Source organism: Balaenoptera ricei, chromosome 5, assembly GCF_028023285.1.
Source record: "Balaenoptera ricei isolate mBalRic1 chromosome 5, mBalRic1.hap2, whole genome shotgun sequence".
Lineage (NCBI taxonomy): Eukaryota > Metazoa > Chordata > Mammalia > Artiodactyla > Balaenopteridae > Balaenoptera > Balaenoptera ricei.
Window position 1 is genome coordinate 15,438,179 of NC_082643.1, and position 27,838 is coordinate 15,466,016.

Genomic DNA, 27,838 nt, shown 5'->3' on the forward strand with positions numbered 1-27,838 from the left:
GCTATCCCATCCACTAACTGTTTGACTTCACGCAAGTCACTTAACATCATTCATCTTATTTTTCTATCTCGACATATTAATATCTGTCCTGACTCCTTCATAAAGGTCCTGTGAGATATAAAAAACATAATATATATGAAACTTACTGCTATACAACTTTAAGCTGGTGTTAACATTCTTCTTCTACAGAGTAAATAATTTACTTCAGTTAAAATTAAGTTATAACTTAACTTTCAGCGTCTTTACTACTTTAAATGACTTTCATAAATTAAGATTTAAGCTTGGGCTTCCCTGGTGGCACAGTGGTTGAGAATCTGCCTGCTAATGCAGGGGACACGGGTTCGAGCCCTGGTCTGGGAAGATCCCACATGCCGCGGAGCAACTGGGCCCGTGAGCCACAACTACTGAGCCTGCGCGTCTGGAGCCTGTGCTCCGCAACAAGAGAGGCCGCGATAGTGAGAGGCCCGTGCACCGCGATGAAGAGTGGCCCCCACTTGCCGCAACTAGAGAAAGCCCTCGCACAGAAACGAAGACCCAACACAGCCAAAAATAAATTATAAAAAATAAAAAAAAATAATAAAATAAAATAAAAGACAAATATTTGGGGCAGCATGATGTAATAAAAATAAATCCACAACCACATCCACTTCCTTGTTGCCTCATCCCTTCCAACCCCCTGGGCAAAAGGAACATATCGCAGGATGATTCATGTATTAGGGGCTTTCTAGAAATGTCTGGCACTAGTATTAGCAAGCACAACTATTTCCAAATATATTAAATGTCTGCCCAGTTGTTCCTTTGTTTTAAGTGTCACAGTAAGAAAAAAGAATTTATAATCTGAAATTCATTCTTCTTTTCTGGCCAACTGTTTATAAAAGAACAATACTGACAATATATTTGGAACCACAAAAATAGAGACATTATAAAAACAATGATAATGTTTTACTTTTAGATGACAAAAGTATATAGTTTAATATTATCAAACATTAGGAATGTAAACCATATTTGCTAGAGTGCATATACTTTAAATTCTAAACCAAAAAGCTTTATCTGAAAAGTGGTTAGGATACGTTTTGACTACCTTCAAGAAGGCTAATGTGTTGGTTTCATAAGTCTCCTCTCCACACTGCCAGAGTCAACACAGGGTAGAGGCTTTACTCACATTATGAAATAATTTGGCTACAACTACTTCTCTCTAAACCCCTGCCAAGTATGAACCGCAAATACCAATAAAACAAAAGAAGCAAAATCAATTTTTTCCCATTAATCAGAAAGCTCCAAAGTTAAGACACAGGGAGACATATAAGCAGAAACTGTAACAAATTATAAATCCAATGGTGATTTACACATGTTTACAATACCTTCGATATAATCTTATAGGCTAAATTTTGTTATTTCTTTCAGTGTGATCTTTCACATCAATTAAGCTGAATTCTTTTTGAGAGTTGTAATTACTTCTTAAGAATTTGTTTCTTTCTGTAGTTCAGGGTAAATGACAAACCTGCATTTTACTGATGAGGAAATGTAAATTTATTTAAAAAAAAAAAAAAGGAAAGACAGACCACTTAAATTCTTTGCAGAGATCCTTTAGAGATAGTCATACTTCCCTCAGGAAATTGCTAACAAGGAGAGGTGCTCAGATCCCCAAGTAGCTATTGTCACCCTTTGCCCTTTTGATACATGAACTTGTTAACCATGGGATTGGCTAAGGAATCTAATCATATATGTCAATAATAAAGAGCAAAGCACCCTGTAGTTTTCTGTTCTACTCCCCTGTGAAAGACAGATGTGTTGCATCTAATTATTAACTGATTGGTATCTGGAGAAACATTAACATAATTGGCACATTTGTTCTAATTAACAAAGGGAAATTGCCACATGCCACCCAATATGAAAAGTGAGTCCAGCAAGCATTAGCTAGAAAAATCCACGTCAATCAGAAAGGTTACTCTGCTAAACTCAAACTGGAGTGCCTCAAGTCCCAACACTGAGGTTGAAAATGACACAACAGAGTTGAGAAGCACGTGTACACCTAAGAGAATGGAGATTCAGCCTAGAATTGTTGTATGCAGGTACATCAATCAAATAAATGTGAGAAGCAATTATGGGGCAATTATCAAATGCACACTCAGCCAAGCCAAGATTCTAGAAGAAGCATTAGCTAGAAGCTGGGAGTTGGCCAAGTTTTAGTGGATGGTTTAGAAGTCACAAGTTTGAAGCTTTTCCTGTATTCGTTTGTTTTAACCTTGCCCTTTAGACCGGTGTTTCTCAAACTGTTGAATTTAAGCTATTAAAAACCTATTAAAAATAGTGATAACCCAGGCTGCATAAAATACCTATTAAATCAGTATCTTTAGCGTGGGCTATAAGCATCAGTATTTTCTAATGATTCCCAGGTGATCCCAATGTGCATCCTAGTTTGAACACCGTATTGCAGACTGGTTCTGATAATTTTGCTGAAATGCAGACTCTGATTAAGTGTCCTGGATGGGGCTTGAGATTCTGCCTTTCTAAGAAGCTCCCAGGTCAAGTCAGTACAGATAATCTATGCATCGCACCTTGAATAGTAAAGCCTTCACAATGCTAAACGATACCTCTAGCTAATAAGCCTTCTGTAGACTTTCACCAGGTAGGATTTAGCTCCATTGCTTCAGAGTTCGAAATCACAGAATTATTTCCTGCTGGTGTCTCACACTGACAACAGGTGTCTCATATGACCAACCAAGAAAGTCTTCATTATAGAATGCAAATGAATGTTATTTACCCGTTAAAGTTGTGGGTAAAAAGTATCTTAAAAGACAAGAATCAAAACGCCATTAAAAAAAAAAAAAGCGTACAAAGAAACTCTCCCCGACCCCAGGTCCATTGTGGAGACACTGTTCTAGATGCTGCCTCTTGTCAAGAACAGAAGGCTACTTTGTTTATGCAGCTATTTGCTTCTCAGATTGGCGACAGCAGTAAGACACTCATTCACTTCGGCATTGACCACTGTCCAATATACTTTGTGCCTTTCAGTAGCTTTGTGAAAGTGTTTGTATTTTTATACTGTAAAAAGAATTGGACTTCAAGCAAGTTGAAATTATATCTTTAGACAACTGTACCCCCCCCGCAAAAAAATAGCCAAAGGATTAAAAAAAAAAAAAAAAAAGCAAGTAAAAATGAAACCATGTCCCACAGACTTAACAGAAGCTGATAACGAATAGAAATTCTTGAGCTTATCTTACAGAACCGCAGATACGGCAACAGCTTGTCCAAACCCCTTTGCTTGTAAACTCCTTCACTGATTAAGCCCGTTTTAGTATTTCTTTCTTTTTTCGCCTCTTTAATCACATACCTCCCCAGCTTCCACTCGGTCCAGCTGTTCCACAGGAACCTGAAGTCAGCTCCTGCCCAGTGCGAGCGGCTAAGGCTGCTTGGGACCCCTGACCCTAAAGCTGGGCCTGAGGCCAGTTTTTTAGGCGATGAGTGGCCTGTTGACTTCAGAAGCCTGGAAACATACCCTCCGCTCACGCTGGGCGCCTCCACTGCGAACAGACAGCAGCGGCGCACGGAGATGCGCCTGCGCAGTACACCCACTGCCTCGCCTTTTCCCACCTCCAATCAGCTTTCCCCAGCCTAAGACCGCCTCGGTTATCCCACAAGTATCCCAACCCCCCTGACCTCGGGGAGGCGGAACTAAGACTTGTTCTCCATCTTGTTAGTTGGCTGCCTTGGGAGCAAATTCTTCTCAGCTGCGAACCTCAGCGTCTCAGGGATTGGTTCACTGCGAGTCTGGCATAGGGACGTGGTTAGTAACGTAACAGAAACTGGAGTGACATTTTGCTCAGTTGTTGCAACCTCTGCAAAGGGAAGGAATTTGCTACGAAAGGGATGTTGTTTTCCTGCTGGGGAAACACCTCCTTAATTGCACATATGTCCGGCTCATTGCTTTTGAGAGTTGAATGCGTGCAGACCACGCTGTAGAGGTGAACTTGTATTGAAATCTGAAAACATAACATTTCTAAAGCCTTAAATTCAACTATGAGAAGATGAAAGCACGTTGATAAGTGAATTAATAGTGACAACCACCAAAAGAGCCCAAAGTAGAATGACTCTATCTGATAATATCTTACAAGGGAGCAAAATGGCACTGAAATGTCCTTAAAATGCTAAATTTTCCAGGGCAAAAGCACTATAAATTGATTAGTCCTGAGATAGTTCCTAACCAGTCTTTACTATAAACTTGCCTTTCAGGTTAAGTAACTCTCAGCATTTCCTCATATTTAGCAATTAAGGGCGTTGGGACTCTTGATAACTCTGACCACCTTTAAAAAACTCTGGCTTTTTGCTCTTTTTGCTATGACTGTCATTTTTCATCCACAATCAGTTTACAATAAATAGTGCCTCTAGGCATATGAAGAATCATTGAAAGAAATTTCAAAGCAAAGAACTTACCAAAGAAAAAAACTTTTTTTTCATGAAATGAAGGCTGTGGAAATAAAAGACCCTCCTACCCTGCGATTATGTACTCGGGCTAGGTCACTGCCTGTTGCTGAAGCATCACTGAGAGACACAGAATGTATTTGAAAACAGATCAAGTCTACTGACCACTGATTTTAGGTCAGCTAAGAAAAGCTCACTCTACTGGGTTTGCTGACCGTTAGCATGGAAGATTTCACTTTCTTCTGAAGGACCAAATATTTTCTAGATTTTATTCATTTAATAAAATCAGATTTAAAATCCAAGTTCAGAACTTTCTGTTCCCACAGGAATTAAAATATATCCTTTATTTCTCCACCTTTCTCTCTTCTACTTCTACCCTAAGACCATCAACTATCTTCTCTTACTTGAAGTAAGGCAAGATCTCCTAAATGGTGTCTCTGTTTCCATTTTTACACTTCTAAAATCTATACTCCCTAGAGCAGCAAGAATGATCTTTGAAATAAATATATATCAGGTCATGACAATTCCTTACTTAAAATCTCCAGTGACTCTGCATATATTCAGAAACAATTCCAAATCCCTTACCATTACCACGTGTTAGTCCCCAAGCTCATCCTAACCCTTTGACTGAAGGGCTTCCTGCCCTCCTGATGGCTCACTGTGTCTCACAGACACTGACCTCCTTTTTAAACCATAACCACATTCTGAGGTATTCTGCTCCCCTACCTGGAGCTTCCTGACCCAGATCTTTTCAAGTCTGGCTCTTTCCTGTCATTCAGATCTCAGCTCAAATGTTATTTCTTCAGATAGATTCTCCTTGAACTTTAAAGTGACTCCTGGTCCCCAACAACCGTCAACCTCTCAGATACGACCTTGTCTTATTTCCTTTAACGTGCAATTATCTGACAATATCTTGCTCTTTTATTTCTATTCTTGTTTATGGTTTTGTTACCCTTTAGGGACTTTGACTGACAAGTATCTCCTTTAACTAGAAGAGTATCCAGCACACGGTGAGTGGACAATTAATATTCCTTGAATAAATGAATTAGTGATTAAAAATAAAAACGGGATTTTGTACTGTAGGCTCAAAGGAACCACTGTGTATATGCAGAAGTCAAGCCACAAATCTATTATAAATCAGAGGTTTATTATTTATTCCTGTGTTTAATTTTATTATAATTTTTAACTTGGTTCACAAAGTTATCTGTGCTGTGGTGCTCTCTGTACATAACTATTAGAGGCGTATTATTTACACTGGCAGAAAAACATATCAAGTGACCAAAATAAAGAGATGACGTTGGCAAATATTGACTGGACCAATGCAAAGCTTGCAAGCTGACTACCAGTCAGGGAACCTGATACTTGTGGCAAACCTATTTGTAAGGCTGATACTCATCTCATAAGCAAAACCCCTTCTTGTTGCTACACACATGCTAGGAGAAAATTCCAGCAGATATCACTGGGCACTGAAAGCAATGTCTCCCTACAAATTAGTATTCAAACTCTTATTTTCTCTCTAAACATTTTTTGTCTGCAAGGAATATAAAGCACAGCTTGGGAGAAAATGCACCTGCATGGAAATGCGTCGACACGAAGTTCCAACTATGAGGGAAGGGCAGCAAAACATGCACTCCTCTCATGAAACAAAATGTTCATTGGCCATATTAATAATCAATTAGATGGAGAGCTACCTGATGCTGTACGTTTGGTGAGGCCTCCAGCTGCCAGCAGCTTTTTCCCCTGATAAAGCTGATGCTGCTTTTAAAAAATCTCTTTCCTGTTTAGCAAGACTAAACTCAGCAAAATAATCTATTCTTTTGCACTTCACCCCATATTTTCCCACTTGCTAATTAGAGATGCAAATGTGGATAAGTAAGATGACGTTTTTAAGCACACCTGGGTCAATATGTTGAACATTGTGCCCTGTTCCTCCAATTAGACTCCTATGAGAAATAGTTCGATTATAATTAGAGGAGCAATTATCCCCTTGTTTAAGGTGAAACAAATCACAGGTTTGTTTTAGTGAAAAATTCAGCTTTGCTCCTTCTGCCATGCCAACAAATCTTGTATCCACTGATGTTCTGATACCAGTACTCTCCAAAAGAGATAATCTGATGAAATAAAGCATCTCTGAGTACATTTCTGGCTCACCATATGACAGCAACATTTTCCAGGCAGAAACTAAAATGAGCAAAGAGGGATTCATTTCATAGAGTGCTGCTGTTATGCCACTGGAGCAACCCAGCACCCGTGCATGGGCATATTAATTTTCTGGCTTCTTTGGGGAGATGGCGGGTTTCTGCCAAAAGGCAGGCAAATGCCTCCCCAGACATGGGAGAAAAGCATTATATTTTTGGCTTGATCCTAGCAAAAGAGGTATTAAAAATACTGAGCAATACCATTTTAGAATATTTCTGGGATTTGTTATTCTTTCTTTCACCTAGTCTACTTTTAATTTAAATAGAATTATTATTAACCTGCCCTACAGTCCTTGAACTAAAGTAACTCTCAGTGGCCTTTTATTCCCATCTAGTGGGTCAGAAGCCCTAGACTGATAGATTCCCTTACTCCACCCTCACTGAGTTCTCTCAGTATGCATCTTCAGAGGTGACAAACATCCTTTCTCTGAGAAGTTCCATTTCCTGAGGTGCAGCCTCTGTGTCACATCCAACAGGGACTCTTTATTTCATTTAGTTAAATATACTTAGAGAATCTACGATGCAACCTACAGTCTGCTGGTGTTAGAAACATGAACAAAAATCCCGTTTTGTTCCTTATTTCATCCCAGTCTAATCAGGTAGGACAGTAGTAAACAGATACATTTCAATACAGATAATAGTTGGAGCTGTAAAAAATCAGGGTACCTAGGGGCTGATGTTCAGGCAGTTATACTGGTTCATTCATACCAGATGTCAGATACTGAATAGTTCTGCATCTGCTACTTAATAATTGACATATTTTTTTTCTTAACCAATGAGTACTGAGAGGAGTTCTTAGTCAAAACTGCTACCACCTGGAGAGATAGCATATAAGGAATCCTGGGTTGGCCTCTTCCTCCTCTGACACTTTCTTTGTCCCTCTCTTTCCTTTGGCTTGGAAAAAGGAGAACTACCAACAGTAGCCCCAGCCCAAATTTCCTCTTTGGGAGAAAATATGAAGTCTGGTCCAATGTCTTGGGTCCATTATGACTAAACGGACAACTTGAAAAATCAGAGTAAGGACAGCAGCACATCAGGACTTGCTGTAGATATTCACGTCAACAAGTCATCTGTAAAGTAAATATGTTACATAAATAAGGGAATTTCCTTGTTTTAAAGCTCAAACGTTATCTTCATTTGTAGCACTTACGGACTCTGACCAAAGTAAATGGCTAGAAGACACAGGAGGGCATCTCTGTGGCATCTCTGTGATTCTTCGTAGGGCAGAAGCTTCATCTCTGCACACCCCACAGCGCCCAACACAGCCGCACTGTACTCAGTAACTGCTCTGAATTCAAGAGGTCGAACTGAGTCTTCTGTGAATCAACAGGTGATACACTAATAGCACTGATAATGCTATTGAGCACTTCCACATGGTCTAAGTGATTTGCATATATCTCATTTAACCTTCGGCTACACTCTGGAGAGACACCATTCATTATTATCTCCGTTTTGTAATTTAATTGAGGAAACTTAGATACCGAGAGCTGAAATACCTTGCCTAAAGTCCAAGACTTAAAAATCGGGACACTTGAGTTTAAACCTAGAGTTCTGTAAAGGAAATTAGTTTAACGTTCTGTAGCAGAAATTAAAGCCAAAATAGGGGAGAAAATTAAATGTTATTTATTACCTCAGATATGCCTGTGCCATTATGTGCACCAAAGGTGATGCTTCTGTAACTTAAGATTAGTAGAGCTCTTTGGAAACCTCCTGACTTTTATGGGAAGGAAATTATTGTCTCCTGATACTCTGCAAAGAATGAACTTGACTACTTATTCAATGATGCTAGATAGATACTTATTAAACAAAGATAAATTGAATCAGTCAACTATGTATTTGTTGAGCGTTTACTGAGTTTTTCAGATTCATTTGCCTTGCATACAAAAGAAGCATAAATCCTTGTCAGCATGGCCTGATGTCTTAAGGACTGATTTTGTGTATAGTAAAACATGAGTTTTACCTGCTGGTTTCCTTTTAAGATCAAAATTCCATTTTATGCTATTTTCATGCTTTTAAATTCCTCAAATAAATAAATAAAATATTAAATGATGAATATATATATCATTAAATTAAAACAATCTTATAATCCCTTAACTCACCACGTTACATTTCATCCCTTTCTTCTTTAATTTATCTGCCCCTCTTGAGCAAATGACAGTTGTAACGTGTCACGTTAAGGTATTCATTAGATTTCTGATCTTGGTGATTCTAAGGGTGCTGAAAATAATCAACACAGGAGTTTATCAGCCTGCTCTCAAGCATGTGTGTTTGATCTCTCTCTTGACTTCAAAAAAAAAAAGAAAAAAAATTCACATTATAGTTCTGTGAATGTCAAATGGGTATATGATTTTTGAGCTTGCCAAGTGTTAATTGGTCTCTTCCCCAGTGATGATACAGATAAAATTCACAGCCAATTAGTTTGCACTCTTGAATCTTTACTCCTTGACAAAGTGAACCACTTTGCTGAGGAGACCAAAGAAATGAAGAAATTATAGAATCTCCTCACTGAAAATCTCTGCAGGGATTTGCTCTCTTTAAGAAATATCAAGTCAAGAAGAGTCTATGGATACCTATGTTACTCAGGATATGTTTTGGTCTTCAAGGTACTTTAATGGTGGAGGTTTGCATTAGAATTTTAGAAATACAGTTAAGGAGACAGATGCCCTTATTGTCCTAAGTGAAAGGAAATATTGAAGAGAGAAGAGCTGCCTCCTTTATAATCACAATAAATCATATTGTGTGTCAGTGTTGGAAGATAAGGTTTTGGAGTGGCTGGATAAAACAGCAACAATCATACAAAGTCTCTGATACAGCGCTAGAAAGTGCCATGGGATGCCAGGAACAAGGCAAAAAACAGCTCTCTTCTTTCAAAGAAAAAAGGAAATTTCATTAAGAGTGCCACTTAGAGTCTTTGCATTGATACATTGGAGCTATGGATGACTGTGACAGAAAAATGGGCATTTTATTGTTTGGTGCTAATAAAAAGTCATGGTATAAATCTGATTTGTAATATTTCATTAACTATCAATAGGCTTTGTTTCACCAAAAACAGAAAATGAAAATAAAGAGCTAATGGAAAGCTTACAGGATGAAACTAACTGACATTCCTCAAACATGTTTTTATTCATGGTGTGTGGCTATGGCTTTTAGGTATGTCCATAAATATATCACAGAGCAGGAAATATATACGTGGAGTGCACAGGCTCACACACACACACACACACACACACACACACACATGCCTTTCTTACATTTTTTGCAAAGTATCAAGAAAAATAATAAAATTGATGGCACATTATTAAGTCATACCACCTTTCTCTATGATTAGTGCCAGATAAAATAAAACAGTGTTTCTGATTTCTTAAGAGACAATGACAAAATTAAACCAAGCTGCCTGTGGCTTTGTCCAGTGGGGCATTCTAACTGACTCCAAGTCATTAATCAGTTCCCAATCAATCTATTTTGCCAGTAGCAAGCAGTTAGGACTCCATTACCAACCATTCATCATGCCATACCCTAATTCACTGCACCATTAGCCATGGACTAGGCCTTTGCTAGAATAACTTAAGTGCCAATTGCTAAATGTGAAGCATTTTTGCTACTCACTTCAGCCACTGGGATCCCTTCTGGTGGTCGACACTGGAGCAAGACTTCCTGTTCCAAGGATACTTCCTTTCCCAGGGGTTCCTGCTCAAATGTCTTCCGCAGATCTGAAAAGCACAAGTAATAAAATATAAGACAAAACTAATTAACATTTATTCATTTATTGGAAGTACAATAAACATTCTGCAGCTTCTTATTTGATGTTTCTTTGTATTTTTTAACCATGTTAGTACTGTACCATAATGTGGGTGATTATATTCTGTGTACTGGAAATTATGAAACTTGGAGGCTATTAACTGTTCCTACTTTAATCTTCACTGGAATGCTTTGGAGATCCTCATTCTAACAATTAGTGAAACTCATTCGTTGCACTTCCTTACTATTTCTTAATAATCAACTATAATGATCACATTTTTAATCAAGAGAATCCCATTGTCATGATGCTTATTCATAAAGTCCCTTAGGTATATTCTTATTTTTTCTTTCTTCCCAATAGATACTATTGAAGTTGTAATAACTCTGAGATCTTTTGATAAATAACTCAAAAGCAAGTTTCTGGTCAGAGTGAAAAACAGAATGCTGGAGTCCTGCAAGAATGACTATAGCTTCTTGAGGTGTCTCAAACACAAGACAGGGAAAAGAGTAATTATTGGGATGAGTCTAGAAATATCTCAATATGTAATAATGTGACCATTCTGCAATTAGAAGATTAAACAGTCATTTCTGCTCAAATATACCAAGAATCTAATTATGTATTTATATCAGCGGTCCCCAATCTTTTTGGCACCAGGGACCGGTTTCGTGGAAGACAGTTTTTCTATGGACCAGGGTCAGGGGAGGGTTGGCGGGGGAGGGACGGTTCAGGCGGTAATGCCAGCAATGGGGAACCGCGGATGAAGCTTTGCTCACTCGCTGCCCACCTCCGGCTCTGCGGCCTGGTTCCTAACAGGCCACGGACCAGGGGTTGGGGAGCCCTGATTTATATAGTTATAGTTGCTACAGCAATAGGCAGTACAATTTTAAAAACTGCTATTGATGGACACGAAAATGTTAGAAACCAGTTTGTCATTTTAAACACCAAAGCTAAAAAGTACATGAGTCAGTCACAGAGCTTGGAAGGAGCATCTTTTTTTTAAAGCAAAGCAAAAAAATTATTTCATACATGTACTCTTCAGCTCCTTCCCATTAAAAGTTATTGGAATTTTACCCAGTTGATTTTAGTAAAAAGTTAATGCCTCTTTCCTTTCATCCCATGTCCCCAGCAATGACTTCAGAACCTAAAAGCACCATTTCAGCCTACTGAACTAATGAGTGAAATCTGAAGACTCTGGAGGTGTGCCTTTAATGTCTTTCAAGGAGCTATTAGAAAGCACCACTTGGAAAATGCAGTGAGAAAAAAATTCATTGTCATATACTTGCCTTTTGGTTGAATTTCTTGGCAGAAGAAAACCTTCAAGAGCTTAGGGGTTGTGAAAAGATTACTGGACCTATGTGGGTCTGAAGTAAGACAAGAGACTCTACAAATGGTGACAGAATTTCTGTCAGAAGGGCATTTCTAATTTGATTATCAAGAAATTGAGTATGGTGCAGGAATGAACACTTAAAATCCACAGAGTTATTAGAACTTGAAAGTGACCTAAACCAGGTCCTTATTTTACATATGAGAAACACATTTCTCAAATTACTCAAAGCCTCACAGCAAAATAATTGATGCTGCGTTAGAACCTGCTGATTTGATACATATTTTTCTATCCCACACATCCCTTCACATCTCTTTTGGTTGATTTGTGTCTTTTCAACAGAAACATTATAACTTCTTCTGCTCTTTCTTTTCTCGTATAGTAGCTTCTCATTGTTTTTTATCTGCATTAAGATGAAATTTTGGCAAAACACCAAATATTAATAAAAGCAATAGCAGCAGTGGACAACTTTAATGGGATAAAATGTTCTTAACAGGGTAGATCTTGTTGGTGAAAAATGATTCTAAAAAACTCCCATCTGATGCAGGGTAGGGTGAAGACCTAAAGACTGGAATTAGTTCTCAAATCAAATAACATATTGACTCTCAGTTAAACTAACCAGCATATCACAAAATAAGGATTGAGAATTAGAAAGAGTGAGGCACATATATATCCAAATAGTCGAAACAAATTCCTTTAACATTTGTAAATTATCTCCTTAAGGTAGACACTTTATTAGGTACTTAGGATGAAGATATGTAAGATTCAGAATCAAGACTAGAACGGTAAGCTGAGATCTATTTATGAAAAGCCTTCCTGCCATGCTAAGGCATGGCAAACCCTCAAAGTCTTTTAAGCAGAGGAGGGAGATAGGATGTCATATTGCCCTCGGTGTGATTGAGGTGGTGGTGAAGAAGCAGAAGGTAGTTAGGAACCCATCTGAATAGATCAGGAGGGATGACGGGGTCCTGATCTCAGCTAGTGACAGTAGACAGGAAGGGGAGAAAGCAGATTCTAGTAATAAATAGATCATATGTTGAGGAAGACCTAGGTATTTGGAGAGTGACAAGAGGAAAAGATAATACTATATTCTTAGCTACTGCAATTGTTAAGTTGATACCAGCATTAAATGAAATAATACCAAACGGGGCAGGAAAGTAGTGAGAAAGATAGCAAATGTATTTTGGTACATGTTCAGTTTGGTGCAGCTGTAGGCTATTCAAGTGGAAAAGTTCAGTAGGTCCATATCATGGTTTCTCAACCTCAGCACGACTGACATTTGGGACTGGATAATTCTGTTGTGAGGTTGCCCTGTGCACGGTAAGTTGCTTAGCAGTATCCTTGGACTCTACCCAGCAGATACCAGTAGCACCCTTCCAAGCCATGACAAAACAAACACCTCCAGATAATGCCAAATGTCTCCTGACATGAAAAATCACCTCAAGTAGAGAACCACTAGTCTAGAGTTTGGAAAAGAAGGCCTGGTAAAAGATCTGTGCTTCGTTGTCTAGGAGATAGCTGAAGCACTAGAAATAGATGACACTACCAGGGCAGGAAAAAAAAAAAAAAAGAGGACACCAACATTCAAGAGGAAAACCTGCCTGCAAAAATGATATGGTGTGAATAAAGACGTCGGAGAAAAACCAAGAGACAAGTGTCAGAGAAGCCAAGAGGAGAATAAAGTTTTAAGAAGTTGGGAGGCCAACAGGACAAATGCAGCAAAGGACTCAGAAGGAGAAGAAGTTTGGGGAATTTAGGAGTGAAGGGGGAGTAGAAGCCCAGCTGAGTTGAGGGTGCACAGGAATTGGGAAAATGACCATCAGGAGAACTCCTACTCTTTTGCAAGATTTTATGGCGACGGAAGTCAGCAGCACCATTAAGGGATGATGGGTTCGAATGTAGCAGGCTATAATTCTTCTTAGGATGTGGTATAGTTTTGGGCACGGTTTTCAAATTCCTGCCATATGAAGGCACACCTTTTGAGAATCCTCATTTCCTAACTGAGAATGGTGACCATACATCAGAGTCACGTACTTCAAAAGACAGGTTTAACTGAACCATCACTGAATACCATATAATTCTGTTGTTTTGATGTTATTTAATTTTAAACTCTATGTAAATTTTATCTAATTTCTAAAATGATTCACATTTAACCCCCCACAAGGTAGTACTTCTTCCTGAAAAATCCTTTTAATTCCTGCCCCAAACCTCTTTTCTAGCTTTCAGGTTGTGTAAAGAGCGCAGAATATATTGTGCTGTCCAGCATGGCAGCTGCTCCTTTCATATGCCTCCACGGTACTCTGTAAGGGGGTGAGTAGCATTTTAAGCATATCCTTTATCATTTGGAGAGATGTGATAGAAGGCAGGCTGGACGACTTGCAGGCAGAGAGAACACGAGGGTGACGAATGGATAAGCATGAAAAACGGACACTTGTCAGCTAGGAATTAGATGTACAACAGAATGTTTTAGAATAACGTGGGCATTCCTGTCAGGAAAAAAGATGAATTTTTTGCCCTTGGAAGACCTTTAGGAGTCTACATTTCTGTTTTCCTTCCATTAGTTCTAAGGCTGCTACTAAAATAAGTATAAAGTCCTTTCATTATAACCTAGATTACTTTTGCAAAGTAAACTTGGCTTACCTCTGATTTAGTCATTGACTCCATCAATTAAAAGAAAAATCAGCCTTGTCATATGCATTCATTCAGAGAGATGTTTACTTAAGAACATGAATATTGGCTTACTAAATCCATACAGAGAAATCCAATTAGCAGATGTAGAATCAGACCTGAAACTATATGGATTTCTATTTACCATTTACACAGTAATCAAAGAAAGCCTTTTAGAACACACACATGTGTGGGTGTACACGGCATCTCGTTTTTTATGGTAGAATTTTGATGCTGTCAATGAATTTTTTTGCACAATAATAATACTGTGGTTACAAATATTTATGATGTGAAACCCACTAATTTCATGGCATTCTACAAACATGGACTCTGCTTTTTGACAATGTGGTGGGCAGAAAAGAAGGCTACCTGGGATTTTGAAGACTCTGTGGCCTCACTTTCCTCATTTGTAAAATGAAAGTAAGTGACGGAATGCTTTTGAAGATCTCTTTTGTCATAAGGGCCTATGCCTGAGTAGACTAACATTTTAAATATGCATTTTAGGGGAAAACAGCCTATCCTTTGTGAAATAAGATAAGATCTTTAAGGATTTATACCAATTATCAAAGAGAAATAATAGAAGAAATTATTTTTCAATAATTTAGGAGATGATGCATCTTTGAAAAGAACAGCTTATATATTTTCCTCTTAGGACAATCTTCATGCAACTTTTGTACACTTCAATATACAGGTATGGGTAAGAGTTAGAAAAATGGGTTGATGGATGGGTTCCAGAAGATTCCATATTAAAAATATCAGAAAATTCTTTGTACAAATCCAAGGGAGCAATATAATATACATCACAAAAGCAGATGAATATTAACGCTTTGATGATTATGAATGCACTGAGAATTACTTTGACAAAACTAATTTTCTCTCTCCATGAAGAGATGGGAAGGAAATGCCTACCCAAAATAGCATGCAAGAAAGCCTGTCACACCAAAGCGCATATTTATGAAAGGGGCCCAAAATCAAGTCTCTTCCGCAGTGACCTCCCTCGAGCATCTTTGCCTGACACCATCTGAAAAGGGTGAAAGTGGCCTACAATGGGAAAGTTGAGGCTGGAAAGGTGGGAGCTTTGACTATAACAGGTCATACTACCAAGCCCCTCTGAGCCCTGCTGATTCGGGAAGGAAACCAGGAGAAACTACCAGCAAAAGATCTCCCTATGGTGTCTAAGCAGGCAGGTTGCTGATACTATTGTCTTTGAAAAAGAAAATAAACAGGTTCTCACTCCAAGGTAAAGAAAAAATAACTTACATTTGTTAAAAATGTTTATTCCCTTAGCAATGCTACTTCATTATGCAGAAAGATTTATTAGAATAAAATATTTTTTAAAAGACAAAATCTTGACAATGTGATAAACTGATATTATGAAGTTAAGAGTTCGTGGATGGGTATACTTCAATAGATTATTCTAATGGAAATTAAAGTCCTTAAATTCCATTGATTAATAAGATATAAATGACATAGTATTACCTTATTAAGGTTGGTTGCTTTTTGTTTTAAATCTGATAGGGTTTTGTGAATGTTAGATCTCATAGAGTTTTGTGAATATTAAAAGAGATATTGAATCTGAAAAGGTTTTGGAAGATTATGAAGCACAAAACACATGTAATAAATCATTACAACTATTTCTATTACTATTAGTCAGAGAGTTCTGGCCTGAAAGATGATTACTCATCTGAGTAAATTTCAACATGTCATTCGCTTACACACTTGGGCCATTTGGTCTATAAACTATAGGATGTAATATTCCTTACTATTCTTATGGAATTTAAGGTTTATTGTTGAGTTTTTCAAACTGTGTGTCATGACCCCTTAGAGGATTATGAATTCAATTTAGGGGATTAAAAACCAGCATTAAAAATATGAAATGGAATAAATAGAAAATGTCAAGTGATCATACATAGTATTATTATGTATGTTTATATGTACATACACACACACACCTCTGTGTATGTGTAGGTATGAAGAGATGGGTATATGTTTATTTAGTGGATCATGATAGAAATATATTTTTTATTATAGGTCACTGTGAAAGAGGTCTGAAAGCCCCTGCAAAGCAAGATAACATTGCAGCCAAGAGCAAGACCTTCAGCACGGACAAACTTGGGTTCCGGGTTCTGACTTTACCCCTTGACTAGCTGTGTGACCTTGAGCACACTGCTTAACCTCTTCTTATTTTAGTTTCTTCAGCTAAGAAATGAGTATGATAATAGTAATTATTTTACAGGGTTTTATAGGAAGAAGCACCTATAAAACTCTAGCATCATGCCTTAAATATAAATATGCACTCAAAAGATAGTAATCCCCACACCATTTCCCCCCCCCCAGTATTAGTGAATTTTAGTATGCTGTACAAACATTAGGCATTATCATTGTTAGTCAAAATAATCATAAACAAGTGAGACAAAGTAATTACGAGCGTGGAAGACTAATGATTGAAAGTGATGTGTCACAAAGAAAAACTTAGGGATTACCATGCTGTGCTTGAAAAAAATGCAGATTTCATAATCAGATTTGGCTCCAGGAATCCACAGTTTTTATTGGCCCCCAAGTGTGTTTTACACACAGCAGTAAAATCTGAGAACTACCGATTGATTGACTGATTATTTATGGAACACCCATGATATGCACGGCACTGTGCTAGACTCTGTAGGCAGAGGGAGAGAGGGGCCTGGGAGGCCGTGAGAACCAAGAAAACCTGCTTCTGCACTGTGGCTCTTAAGACAGTGAGTCTCTGTTGGTGTTTCCCCAGTGTCAGTACTTACTTTTGTGCAGGTTGATGGCTGACATTGTCTAACACAGACACTGAAATTTCATATGTGTCTAGGGGACAGGCAGGTAACTTAAATGAAGAAAGTTAGGCACAAGAATTATTTTTTTCTTAAAACATAGCACCAACCTGGGCTGTCTTAGGTTTTCCAAATTTTAATAGAGACATGGGTACAAAACCAATTCACTTAACTTTTTACTTGCTACTCAGCTCTATGCTGCCATATAGGAATGCAGATTTGGTGGGCCACAGACCCCATATTTGACAGAAACTAGCAATCAATTAATTCTTTTCATGCTCAATGAACAAAGGTAGTAAAAACATTTTTTAGTTTTTAAAATTCTGTTTTATTGTACTTTCAAAGTGTTCCTCTAGCAAATAAAATAATTCTGTGGTCACATACAGTAACAATACTTGTGTTCTTAGAGGGAAAAAGTGTGCCTTTCTTTCAATAATGATAAAAGGGGATAATTATGTTATCATAGTAGAGTATAACTTATGCTTAAATCACCAAATCTGGCTGTTAACAGGAAATAACTGCCATGAACCAACCAGGATAGCATATTTTGGGAAAACTAGATTAGACTTCTGAGCTTTGAGCATTTATTAAAAGTGAAAAAGTCCTGACAATGCTATAGAACCCTAAAAAGTTTGCCATGGTTTTCTTTTCCAGGAATAGAGTATCTTTGCTGGAATTAAAAAAAAAAAATCATGAAAAAAATGTTATATTCAGCAACTCCTAATGTGGTTTTTAAAAGGAAGGGACACAGTATATAAAAAATGTTGGAAGGAGTTTTCTTTTTAACTTGCCTTTTCTTCTCAAATATTGTAAAAGATAAAACAAAACAAAACAAAAACCCACGAACCAATCAGCAAAAACATGAAGTTTCCTCTATGGTTAGATTGCAAAGTGAACTATCACATTTCCGCAAACCTGTACAATGAATTGGACTGTAAAAAGAAAAGTTTAAAACTCAGATTTACCATTTCCTAAACAAGTGACTAGGGTAAGTTATCTAATATTTCGTTTCCATGCTTCTGTTTTGTTATTTGCAAAATAAGGATAATAACAGATCCTACCCAAAGGACTGTTGGAGGCATCAGAAAAATTAACATGCACAAGGGGCTTATAGAATTAGGCATACGGTAAGCATGCCATAAATGTTGGTTACTAGGACACAGGGTTTTTTAAAGACAAAAGAATGAAGATGAAAGATTTTTATTTTGTTCCTATTATTGTTTTGCAACCTCTTTTTACTTTTTAAAAAACCAATGTTTTTGACCAATCTTATGAATTGCCCACAGACACTTTCATAATATCATAGTTATGGGCAGGGACAGAGGTTAGAATAATTTGAGCAAATCAGCAGAAAGATTATCTGGCAATGTCTTTAGTTTTGCCAAGGCATGGCTATCCCTTACTGCACCGGGTCATTTAAACAGAAATTCTGAGTAAGCAAAGTCCCTGCAAAGGGAAGTACAATTTCAGCCATTCTTCTTTATTTCTTGGCTTTGGGGCATTTATAGGACAAATATATTGTATTCAGATAGTTTTGCTAAAGGGTTTTTAAAAAAATAAATATTTTACAGCTAGAACTCCAAAGACATCCATTACAGAGAAGAGGAAGAAAAAAAAAAAAACCCATATAAGCTACCCTTCTATTCACACTGCATCTTTATTTTCAGAAAAAAAAAATGATTATATGTCATCACAATATTTTTTAAGGTATGTCTTAGGGGTAAATAATAAGAAACATGCCAACTTTATGGATGAGGAACCCGATATATCAAAAAGTTAAGGCTCTTTTCTCAGAGTACAAAAAAAGAACACGATTGCAGACAAGCTTTTTTGCAAATAAGCAGTTTAGCCATAAACTTCCCATTTCGTACAGCATAAAACATTACTTTAATGACATATTTTAGTCCAGTGGGTTACCAGCCCTTCCTATAGCACATAGATGGATGATTTTTCCCAAACTATAACTTATGAGACAGTATTTTATCAATTAGATGTCTACCTCTCAGAACAAATAGGAGCTATAAATGCCTATGGATTTGTGGAGCCTCCATGAATCTTGAGAACTTCTGTCTAAACACAAAAGCAAATAAGTTTGGAAAAATACAGACTGATGCAATCAGGTATGTGTTATGGTTTTTAATTTTGAAATAGGAACCGCATGATGGACTAATTAATATAACGGTTGAGATTTATATGAAACAAGGAGACATTTATTGTTAAAAATTTTGTCTTATTATCTAAAAATGTCTAAATTGTGCAATTAATCTCATCTAATTCAAAAACCAGCCTCTGTAACTTACAGTGGGTTTACTGGGGACTTAAATGGTCATACAGGGGGTCAAACCACAGCTCAGAAGTGCACGTTAGTAAACAGGCCATTTATTCTGGTGTGGTGGCAAGCTTGCTGAGCTCTACCAAGACATTGGTGTCAGGCTGCCAGATCCTGTCATGGTATAACCTAAGTCTTTCAGAACACCTGGTTAACGCAGAACACCTGCATTATTTGGTTAAACTGTATTTTTAATTTTGATTATGCCAAGTAGAGTAGACAGGTAGGAAATGGAAAAGTAACATACAAGGCCACAAATAATGACTTCTGTATATACAAACTAACACAATAATTGACAAGATCACATGTATATTTAACTGGAGATACTACCACCCCTACTATAGAAATATTAGTTCATTCATTCCTTTCAGATATTTATTGAGTTCCTCCACAGTGTCAGGCATCATTGTAGGCATTCTGAATTCATGAGTGAACAAACCAAACAAAAATCTTTGCTCATGTGGATCTTACTTTCTAAGGGGCTGGGGAAAATAGACGACTAGTCATGAACATAATAAATAAGTATATAGTAGGTTCGAAGTTGATAAGTGCTATGGAGAAAATAAATAAGACAAAAGTGTAATGGGAATTTGAAGTAGGGGGAGCACAGGGGCAATCAGTTCAGTCTATCTGATGTCCTCAAATTCCTTGGGTGATAAAACATTTTTACTGAAACAACAAATCATTAGCATGAAATAGCAGCGTCACTTTGCCTTATCATATGCTTACAATTTAATTCGGTTTCATTCCATTTACTTACGTCTTCAGTTACTTTAGCACCAGCCACATCTAAGGCACTGTTTTTAGGCACTGGGGATATAATGATGAAGAAAATAAAGTGCCTGCTCTAGTGAAGCTTATATTCCAGTGGTGGAGCTAGTCAGCCTAAAAGATCATGAATAATGATGAAGAGAAATGCTCTCAAGAAAAATAAAGCAGGCTTGGGGTTAGAAGAGTGACAGAGTTGGCGACAGCGGGTGTTAGGTAAATTGGTCAGGGTTAATCCCACTAAAGAGCTGATGTCTCAGCAGAAATCTGAATGAAAGAAGGAGGTGAGCCACTGGTAGAATTGGGGAAGAATGTTTCAGGTGGGAGGGAAGAGTTATTGCAAATAGCCTGTATCTGGAATGAGTGTATTAAACATTGCTAAAAACAAACTGGTATAGTTGGAGCAGACCAAGCAACAGGAGAGAGGCAGGAACCCAAGGCCTTCTTTCACTTCTGCATTGTAAATAATAGCCTATGTCATTACGCATGTGGAAAATAAGATATTTTTGTGAACTGACACCTGACACAAAATCATGGTCACCTCCTCTCTTATTTGTATCCAGTGTGTTGGTTAAAAGCATGGACTCCTTTGCTGGTCTGACCTACTTCTCCATATATGAGCTTTGAACTCAGGCAGCTTTTTAATCTCCCTTTGTCCTCCATTTCCTCATTTGTAAAATGAGGATAATAACACCTGTTACACAGAATTGTTGCAAGTACTGAATGAACTAATTCATGTAAGTGTTGGTCAAAGGGTACCAACTTTCAGGTACAAGATGAATAAGTTCTGGGGATATTTTTGTACATCATGGTTATTACAGTTAATCATACTGTATTGCATAAAATTTGCTAAGAGAGTAGAGCCTAAGTGTTTTCACCACACACACACACACACACACACACACACATACACGGTAACTATGTGAGGTGAAAAAGTGATTGAAACAGTGTATCTATTATTATTATTCTATAGCCCATCTGTCCAATACGAGCCACACGTGGCTATGGAGCAGTTGACATGTGGCTAGTCTCAACTGAGAAGTACTGTAGTGTAAACACACCAGATCTCAAAGATTAATATGAGAAAAGAATGTTACATTGGCTATTTTATTGAAATGATAGTTTAAATACAGTAGACTAAGTAACATATTATTAAAATTAATTCTGCCTCTTTCTTTTTACTTTTTTCAGAGCGGCTACTAGAAAAGTTGAAATGACGTGCGGCTGGCATCATATTTCCTCGGACACTTGTTCTGGACAGCATGCTAGACACTACAGACTCACAGATGTAAACATGGCTTGGTCCAAACCTACCCATGGCTCACAAGGTGGCTCTGATCCCAGGGAAAAGGATGAGGGAGCTATGAGAGGAGGGCGGAGAGGGCCACTCTGATCCTCCTTAATTCCTCCCAGAAACTATCCTATTCCAATCCGTAGTCAGTGGCCTTTGCACACATAAGAAAGAGAAACTCCTCAGGAACTACCCTGACATTCCCAGGAGGATGGATTGTCCGTGCACATAAATCCATTGTAACTACTGAATTGAGGAGAAGGGTGACCGTATTACAGGGCTCCTCTAGCCTCAGGCTTAGGGACAAAATTACAGTCTAATTATACTTGAATCGGCAGAGAACTTCAACCTCTAGGACTGACGGCCCAGGCCTGGTACAGGAAATGGTGAAAGAAGGAAAAACTTTTTAGTTTTTAAAGTTAACTTAGTATTGATAAGTTTCAAAATGCACAAATAAAGTTGTATGAATCATTATCTCTGTTGTTATGAACATTATTATCATACACTGAGCATTTGCTTTGTGTCTGGCACTGTGCCATATGCTTTACAAGTTTATTCTAGTTTAATCTTAAACTAACCCTATCATTTTCATTTCATGGTTGATGGAACTAAGTCTCAGAGGGGTTAAGTCGCTTGATGAAGGTCACACTAGTAAGTGATGGAACCAGGGTTTGAATAAGTAAGTCAACCTGGCCCCAAATGTGTGCTCTAACTACTCCACTCTGCTACTCTCTTCACATTATGCCCACCATCCCCTGACAAAAGCAACCATGAACAACAACATCAATAATCACAACCAACATCAGCAATAGCAGCCAAGACATCTCCTGAAGAAAGACAGTGTTTGCTGACATTTTGCCTGAATTACGTTCTCCTACCTTAACACTCAGAATTCTCCCATTGGCCTATAACAAGGGACACTGGAAGAAACAACCCAATGAAACTGGTGGCTGTGTCACCATAAGGGTTCTACTTTGGACAGTCATTATAGTGTCCACTTGAGTCCCCTCAGAAGGAACTCCTCTCTCTGCAATGGAAGCTGCAGCACCCACTAAGGACACCTGACACTGCCCTCGGCTAAATGTGTTCAGTTCTAGAGCAGGCATATCATGTTCTCAGCTCATACCTGGCCGAATCCTAACTTTTTCCCGTTTCCTGTTTTCCCTCTGCCCCGATTGTCTCACAAACTTATTTTTGTTAAGAAAATTTAAATGAGTGAATAGCTAATATTCGTTTCTGCTTTGTAAACTTCTGAAAATAGAGCTTTTTCATGAAAGAACTATGGGCCCCTCCACAGAGCACGTAATGAGTATAGATCGAATTAGGTGAGAGGTAATTGCACTTATTTAACTTTAGCGTCATGGTTACCTTTACCTGAGAAAAATTTAAACTTTAATTGCAGTTGATGTGACAGCCATCGGTCAGATATTACTGGGCAAAGCACCACAGCTCACTTGAAATAGAGCAAACCAGAAAATCTGCAATCTTCCTGCAACATTAGCAAGGACTCACTTGGTAGGGATCAGCCCAGACAGAGAGAATTTGAAATTTAACTTTTTTTTCATCATGATGTAAATCTATATGAGTAAATCTTTATATATTGGATGTTGTTCCTTGGCCACACACATATGCGTTCAGTTACTTATGGAAGTACAAGCAAACTTCTCTTCAGTCTTAATACATGAAGACGAAAAGGTGCTATGGGCAAATTAATGTCTTACTGGAAGAAGAGTTTATCTTATTATTTGAAAATGTCAAACTACGTATAAAAGCTGTGAAGTAAATAGCAAAGTTTATGTAATACGTTGCAAAGAAAGATGAGGTTCTTATATGTTTTTAATTTTTAATGTGGTGAATAGGGTTATATAAAGATAATATTATATATGCTATTTTATTAAATACTATATATTGTTTATGTATACATATATAAAGTTGGCACCACACAGGAGTCATCATTTGTAACTATGAAGCCCTTAAACTTCAGCTTTTAGGCAAGCCAATTTAGTATAGAGTGTAGATTGGCAATTTTAAATATTCATTACACTTGATATTAATGACCACATAGCAATGCAAGATATAGTTTTATATCATTGTGCCTCTTTTGATTATAACTAGAAGCTAATTTTGAATTCATTTAATTATCTGACCAAAACAATACATTTTTTGTTTCTTTTTGAAATGTTTGAAAGTATGTTCAAGATACTTTCATAACATAAAACACAAAATAAAACTAATAACATAAAATCTTCAAGATTCGTGGTAGACAACTGTAGTGGATTACATACGTTTTCAGGACTGATCCCACCTGTTGGGAGTGTTGAAGGTGGAGGCTCCCAGCCTCTCCCTCCTGGACTTGCCCTCAATTGAGAAGAGCTGACTTGACCTAGGTCATACAAGTTGGTGAGGGTGAGGAGAAAAGGATGGGCCCACATGCATTGACTAGTCAATGTTGGGGAGAAAGGTCTGCTCACCTCCTGTGCCTCAAGGTGGGACAACTCTGAAGGGTTGTCCTAGCTCCAGAGGTCCCTATGGGGTCATCTTTTGTTGTACCTGTACAGCAGTTCAATTTCTCCCTCTGCCCATTTCTATTCCTCCACAGATGTTTTTCCGGAGAGCCCTCGCTAATACACTGCCCGCGTGCGTGTCTCCACCTCAGAGTCTATTTCATGGAGAATCCACAGAAGACAAAAAGAAAAATCCCTTTAGACATGCTCAGAGAGGAATGATTAATATAGAGCAAGTCTTTATAATGGTTTTAATTCAACAAAATTTATTAAACATCTTTGATATTCTAGGCGTTGTGCTAAGCACTGAAGATATACAGTTAAGCAAACCTGCATTAAGCAAAACTGATCTCAGAGAACTCGCTGGCATGAAACGCAGACATGACGACAAGTGAATATAATTCAAAGGAGACAAGCCTGTATTAAGAGGATGGACGAACTGCTCTGAAAGGTTTGAGAAAGGAACACCTATCATTCTGGAGACTGATGAGGCAGGAATGACTTCACTAAGGACAACTGAAAGAAATCCTTCAACAAGCTCAGGCCTTTTGAATCATTCTCTCCTTTCTTTCTCTCACATCCCACATCTAACCTCTCAAAGAAAAGCTACTACCTCTGCCTTTAAATATATCTAGAATCCAGGTCTCACTGCTCCACAGCTTCTAATCCATGCATCCTAACATCGCCCACATCCACAGCCTCGTAACTGGTCTCCCTGCTTCTACTCTTGCTTCTCATGGTCTAGTCTCAACACAACAGTCAGGTGTTCTGCTAAAATGGAAGTCGTGTCATGAATTCCTCTGCTGAAAACATTCCGAAGTTCTCATTTCATACTGAGGACCAAAGATGTTACACCCACAGGGCCTAGGCCATCTCCACACTGCCCTCCTGTCCGTACCTTTCTCAGCTCACCTAGGGGTCTACTCTCGCTCACTCTCTTCCAGCCACTCCGGTTAATTCGATCTTCTTGGTACCCGCCAGCACATACCTGCCTCAGGGCGTCTGTACTTATGCCACTTGCTGTCCCCTCTGCCTGACTTCCTCTCTCCCTTCCTTCAGGTTTCTTCAACTGTCAACTTCTTCTGGAGGCCTTCCCAGACCACCCTCCCCAGCACAACATACCCCCTTTTCCCACTTATCTTTCTTCATAGCACTTACCATCTGCTCTGTCTCTGATTACTTATTTCATATAGAGCGTGCCCTTGCTCACCAGACATAAGCCTCCTGAGGGCAGGGATCATTACATGTTTTGATTCTGGCTCCATACCCAATACCTACAATTGTCCCAAGAACAGAGTAAATGCTTACTAAATATTTGTTGAATAAATGAGTTTTTACAAATAATGAAGTAAGAGAAAGGTGAAGCCCCTCAGTATGAACAATAGCTGGAAAGTATAGAAATGGAAGTATTTCTAATCTAGTGTGACTCGATTGGAGACATTCTTTGTGGTCAGAGCTGGAAATTTAGGTTACCTTATGTAAACAATGAAATATGGCTGTCATGGGCTGAAATGTGTACCCCCCGCCAAAATTCACATGTTGAAATCCTAGCCCTCAGTACCTCAGAATGTGACTTTATTTGGAGATATGGCCTTTAAAGAGGTGATTAAGTAAAAATGAGGCCATTAAGGCCATACTGGTAGCCTTAAACAATACGACTGGCATCCTTATGAGAAGAGAAATTTGGATGTGGACCATTACAGAAGGAAGATAGTATGAAGACATGGAGAAGATGACCATCTACAAGCCAAGGAGAGAGGCCTCAGAAGAAGCCAATACTTCCAGCACCTTGATCTTGGAATTCTAGCTCCAGAACTGTGAGAAAATAAATTTCTGTTGTTTAAGCCACCAGTCGGTGGAATTTTGTTATGGCAGCCCTAGCAAACTAATACAGTGATATATACCATTGTTAGAAATTTTGACTTTATCTCACGATCCACTATAAAAATTTAGCAGAGATGGAGGTGAGCTGAGATGAGACCTGAGTTTTAGGAATCTTCTGAAATCTTGCATTTGTGGTAATATGGAGGAAGGATTAGAAAAGGGAAAAGACTTGAGTCATGGAGACTAACCGGGAAGTGTTTGCAACGGTTGGGATCTAGATCAAGCAGAAGGGAAGGAAGAGGCGAGAACAGAATTGGGGGAAGCATCAGAGCCAAAATTGTTGGGACTTAGTGACATATTACAGGTAAGTGACATTAGACATCAATGCAAATTGAAATTTAGTAAAATACAGACATGCAAAGGAATTCAGATAATAAAATTTACATGGGTTTCAGTGGTCTCATACTTGAGAAAATTTCTCAGTATGGAACCTAAAGACAGATTAAAGCAGCATTCATGCCGCTCAACGTGTGAATAGTACTCGTTGAGACAAGGGTCTGCAGAAAGAGCTGCAGACTACATCTCCTCCTTGGGGATAATATGCACATTAGCATATTAAGGAATCTGGAAAGTTTTGCAATGAAGAAACCTCTTTAACTTTGTCCAAAAAAAAAGGTATTTCCCACATTTATTGATTATGGAACACTTTTTGTGTGTGTGAGGCACCTTTTAACCTCTCCCTCAACAAAAATACTCTAGAAATTAACACAGTTTGGAAAACAGTGGTGTATTCTGAGGCACTAGAACAGTTCTAAAATAAACAGAGAAACTTTGTCTGGGTAATTTCTATTTCTAATAGCAAAACTAGTCAACACTGTCCTAACAAATTGGCAGAATAAACTCATTAAAGGAATACAGTTGGTTTTCCCGTAGCCTAATTACTACCAGATTAAAAAAGAAAATTCAATCTTTTGAAAGTAGCACGAATTCTTTCACACCCATAAAGGAAAATTACTCAGTGCTTGAAACAAAATAAAATGATATTCTGGTGACTTAAAGGGAAAGTGTAGCTCAAATTCAGAAATCTGGGAGCAATTTTTAACCAGGGTTCTTTGACACTAGAGCAGTTATGGTCTAAATTTTCCCGTTTTCCATCAGTTTCTGGAATCCACAGTGTCCCTGCACGATGACTCACATGCAATGCGCACGTAGGCCTTCCGGCTCTTGGTGGTACCCGCCGAGCTCCAGGCTACACACTGGCACCAGTAATCTTCAGGCCCAAAGAGTTCTTCCACTTGCTGGCGTGAAATCTCAATGCTTACTTCCCGGACAATGAGACCTGCCAAGGCAAAGGAAGATTTAAGTCAGGAGAAGACTTGTACTAACAAAATACAAAACACCATACATATATTTTTCCTCCAGTGATCCTTCTTGATGCCATAGACCAACATCCTAGATATTGCCTCTTATCTCCTCTGATTTTCCTCTGGATCCAGTTACTTGATCCACACCTTTTTCATTCTCTTATTTGCTATTTCAAGTCTTCTGGATTCACCAGATAATGAAAGTGGAGTTGGTCCATCACTCCACAGAATTACACCTTTCCCGTTATAGCGTAACATTCACCCTCCACCAAGGTATCTTCCTCTGTGTATTGAAACAGTAACTTGAATTTAACATCTTCTAAGGATTCTATCTCAATTATACAGGTTGTGGGTAAGATACCCATATGCTGTGCACAGCTTTACAATAAGTAAGTCTACCTAATTCTTTACATGAAATGAGAGAGAATGACCTAAAACTATAATCGTAAGTATATAAATCATCAATATATATATTTAAATGCACAAATATGTATATCAGTTTTTATTATTACATGACCTAGTACTTTATATATAAATATATATATATAAATATGTGGTGATTTTTTAAAACTAAGTCATTTTAAACAGCTTTGTTTATTATTTGGTTATT

General features: G+C 38.1%; 1 protein-coding gene across 1 annotated transcript in view; it reads right to left on the reverse strand.

The window, feature by feature from the left end:
* Positions 1-27,838, reverse strand: part of UNC5C (unc-5 netrin receptor C) — a 397,961-nt gene that overhangs the window by 106,924 nt on the left and 263,199 nt on the right. Inside the window, exons 3-4 of the mRNA XM_059922449.1 lie at positions 27,060-27,203; positions 10,227-10,330 (exon numbers count right to left, since the gene is read on the reverse strand). Of these exons, the coding sequence (XP_059778432.1) occupies positions 10,227-10,330; positions 27,060-27,203 (248 nt within the window). The remainder of the gene's footprint in view (positions 1-10,226; positions 10,331-27,059; positions 27,204-27,838) is intronic.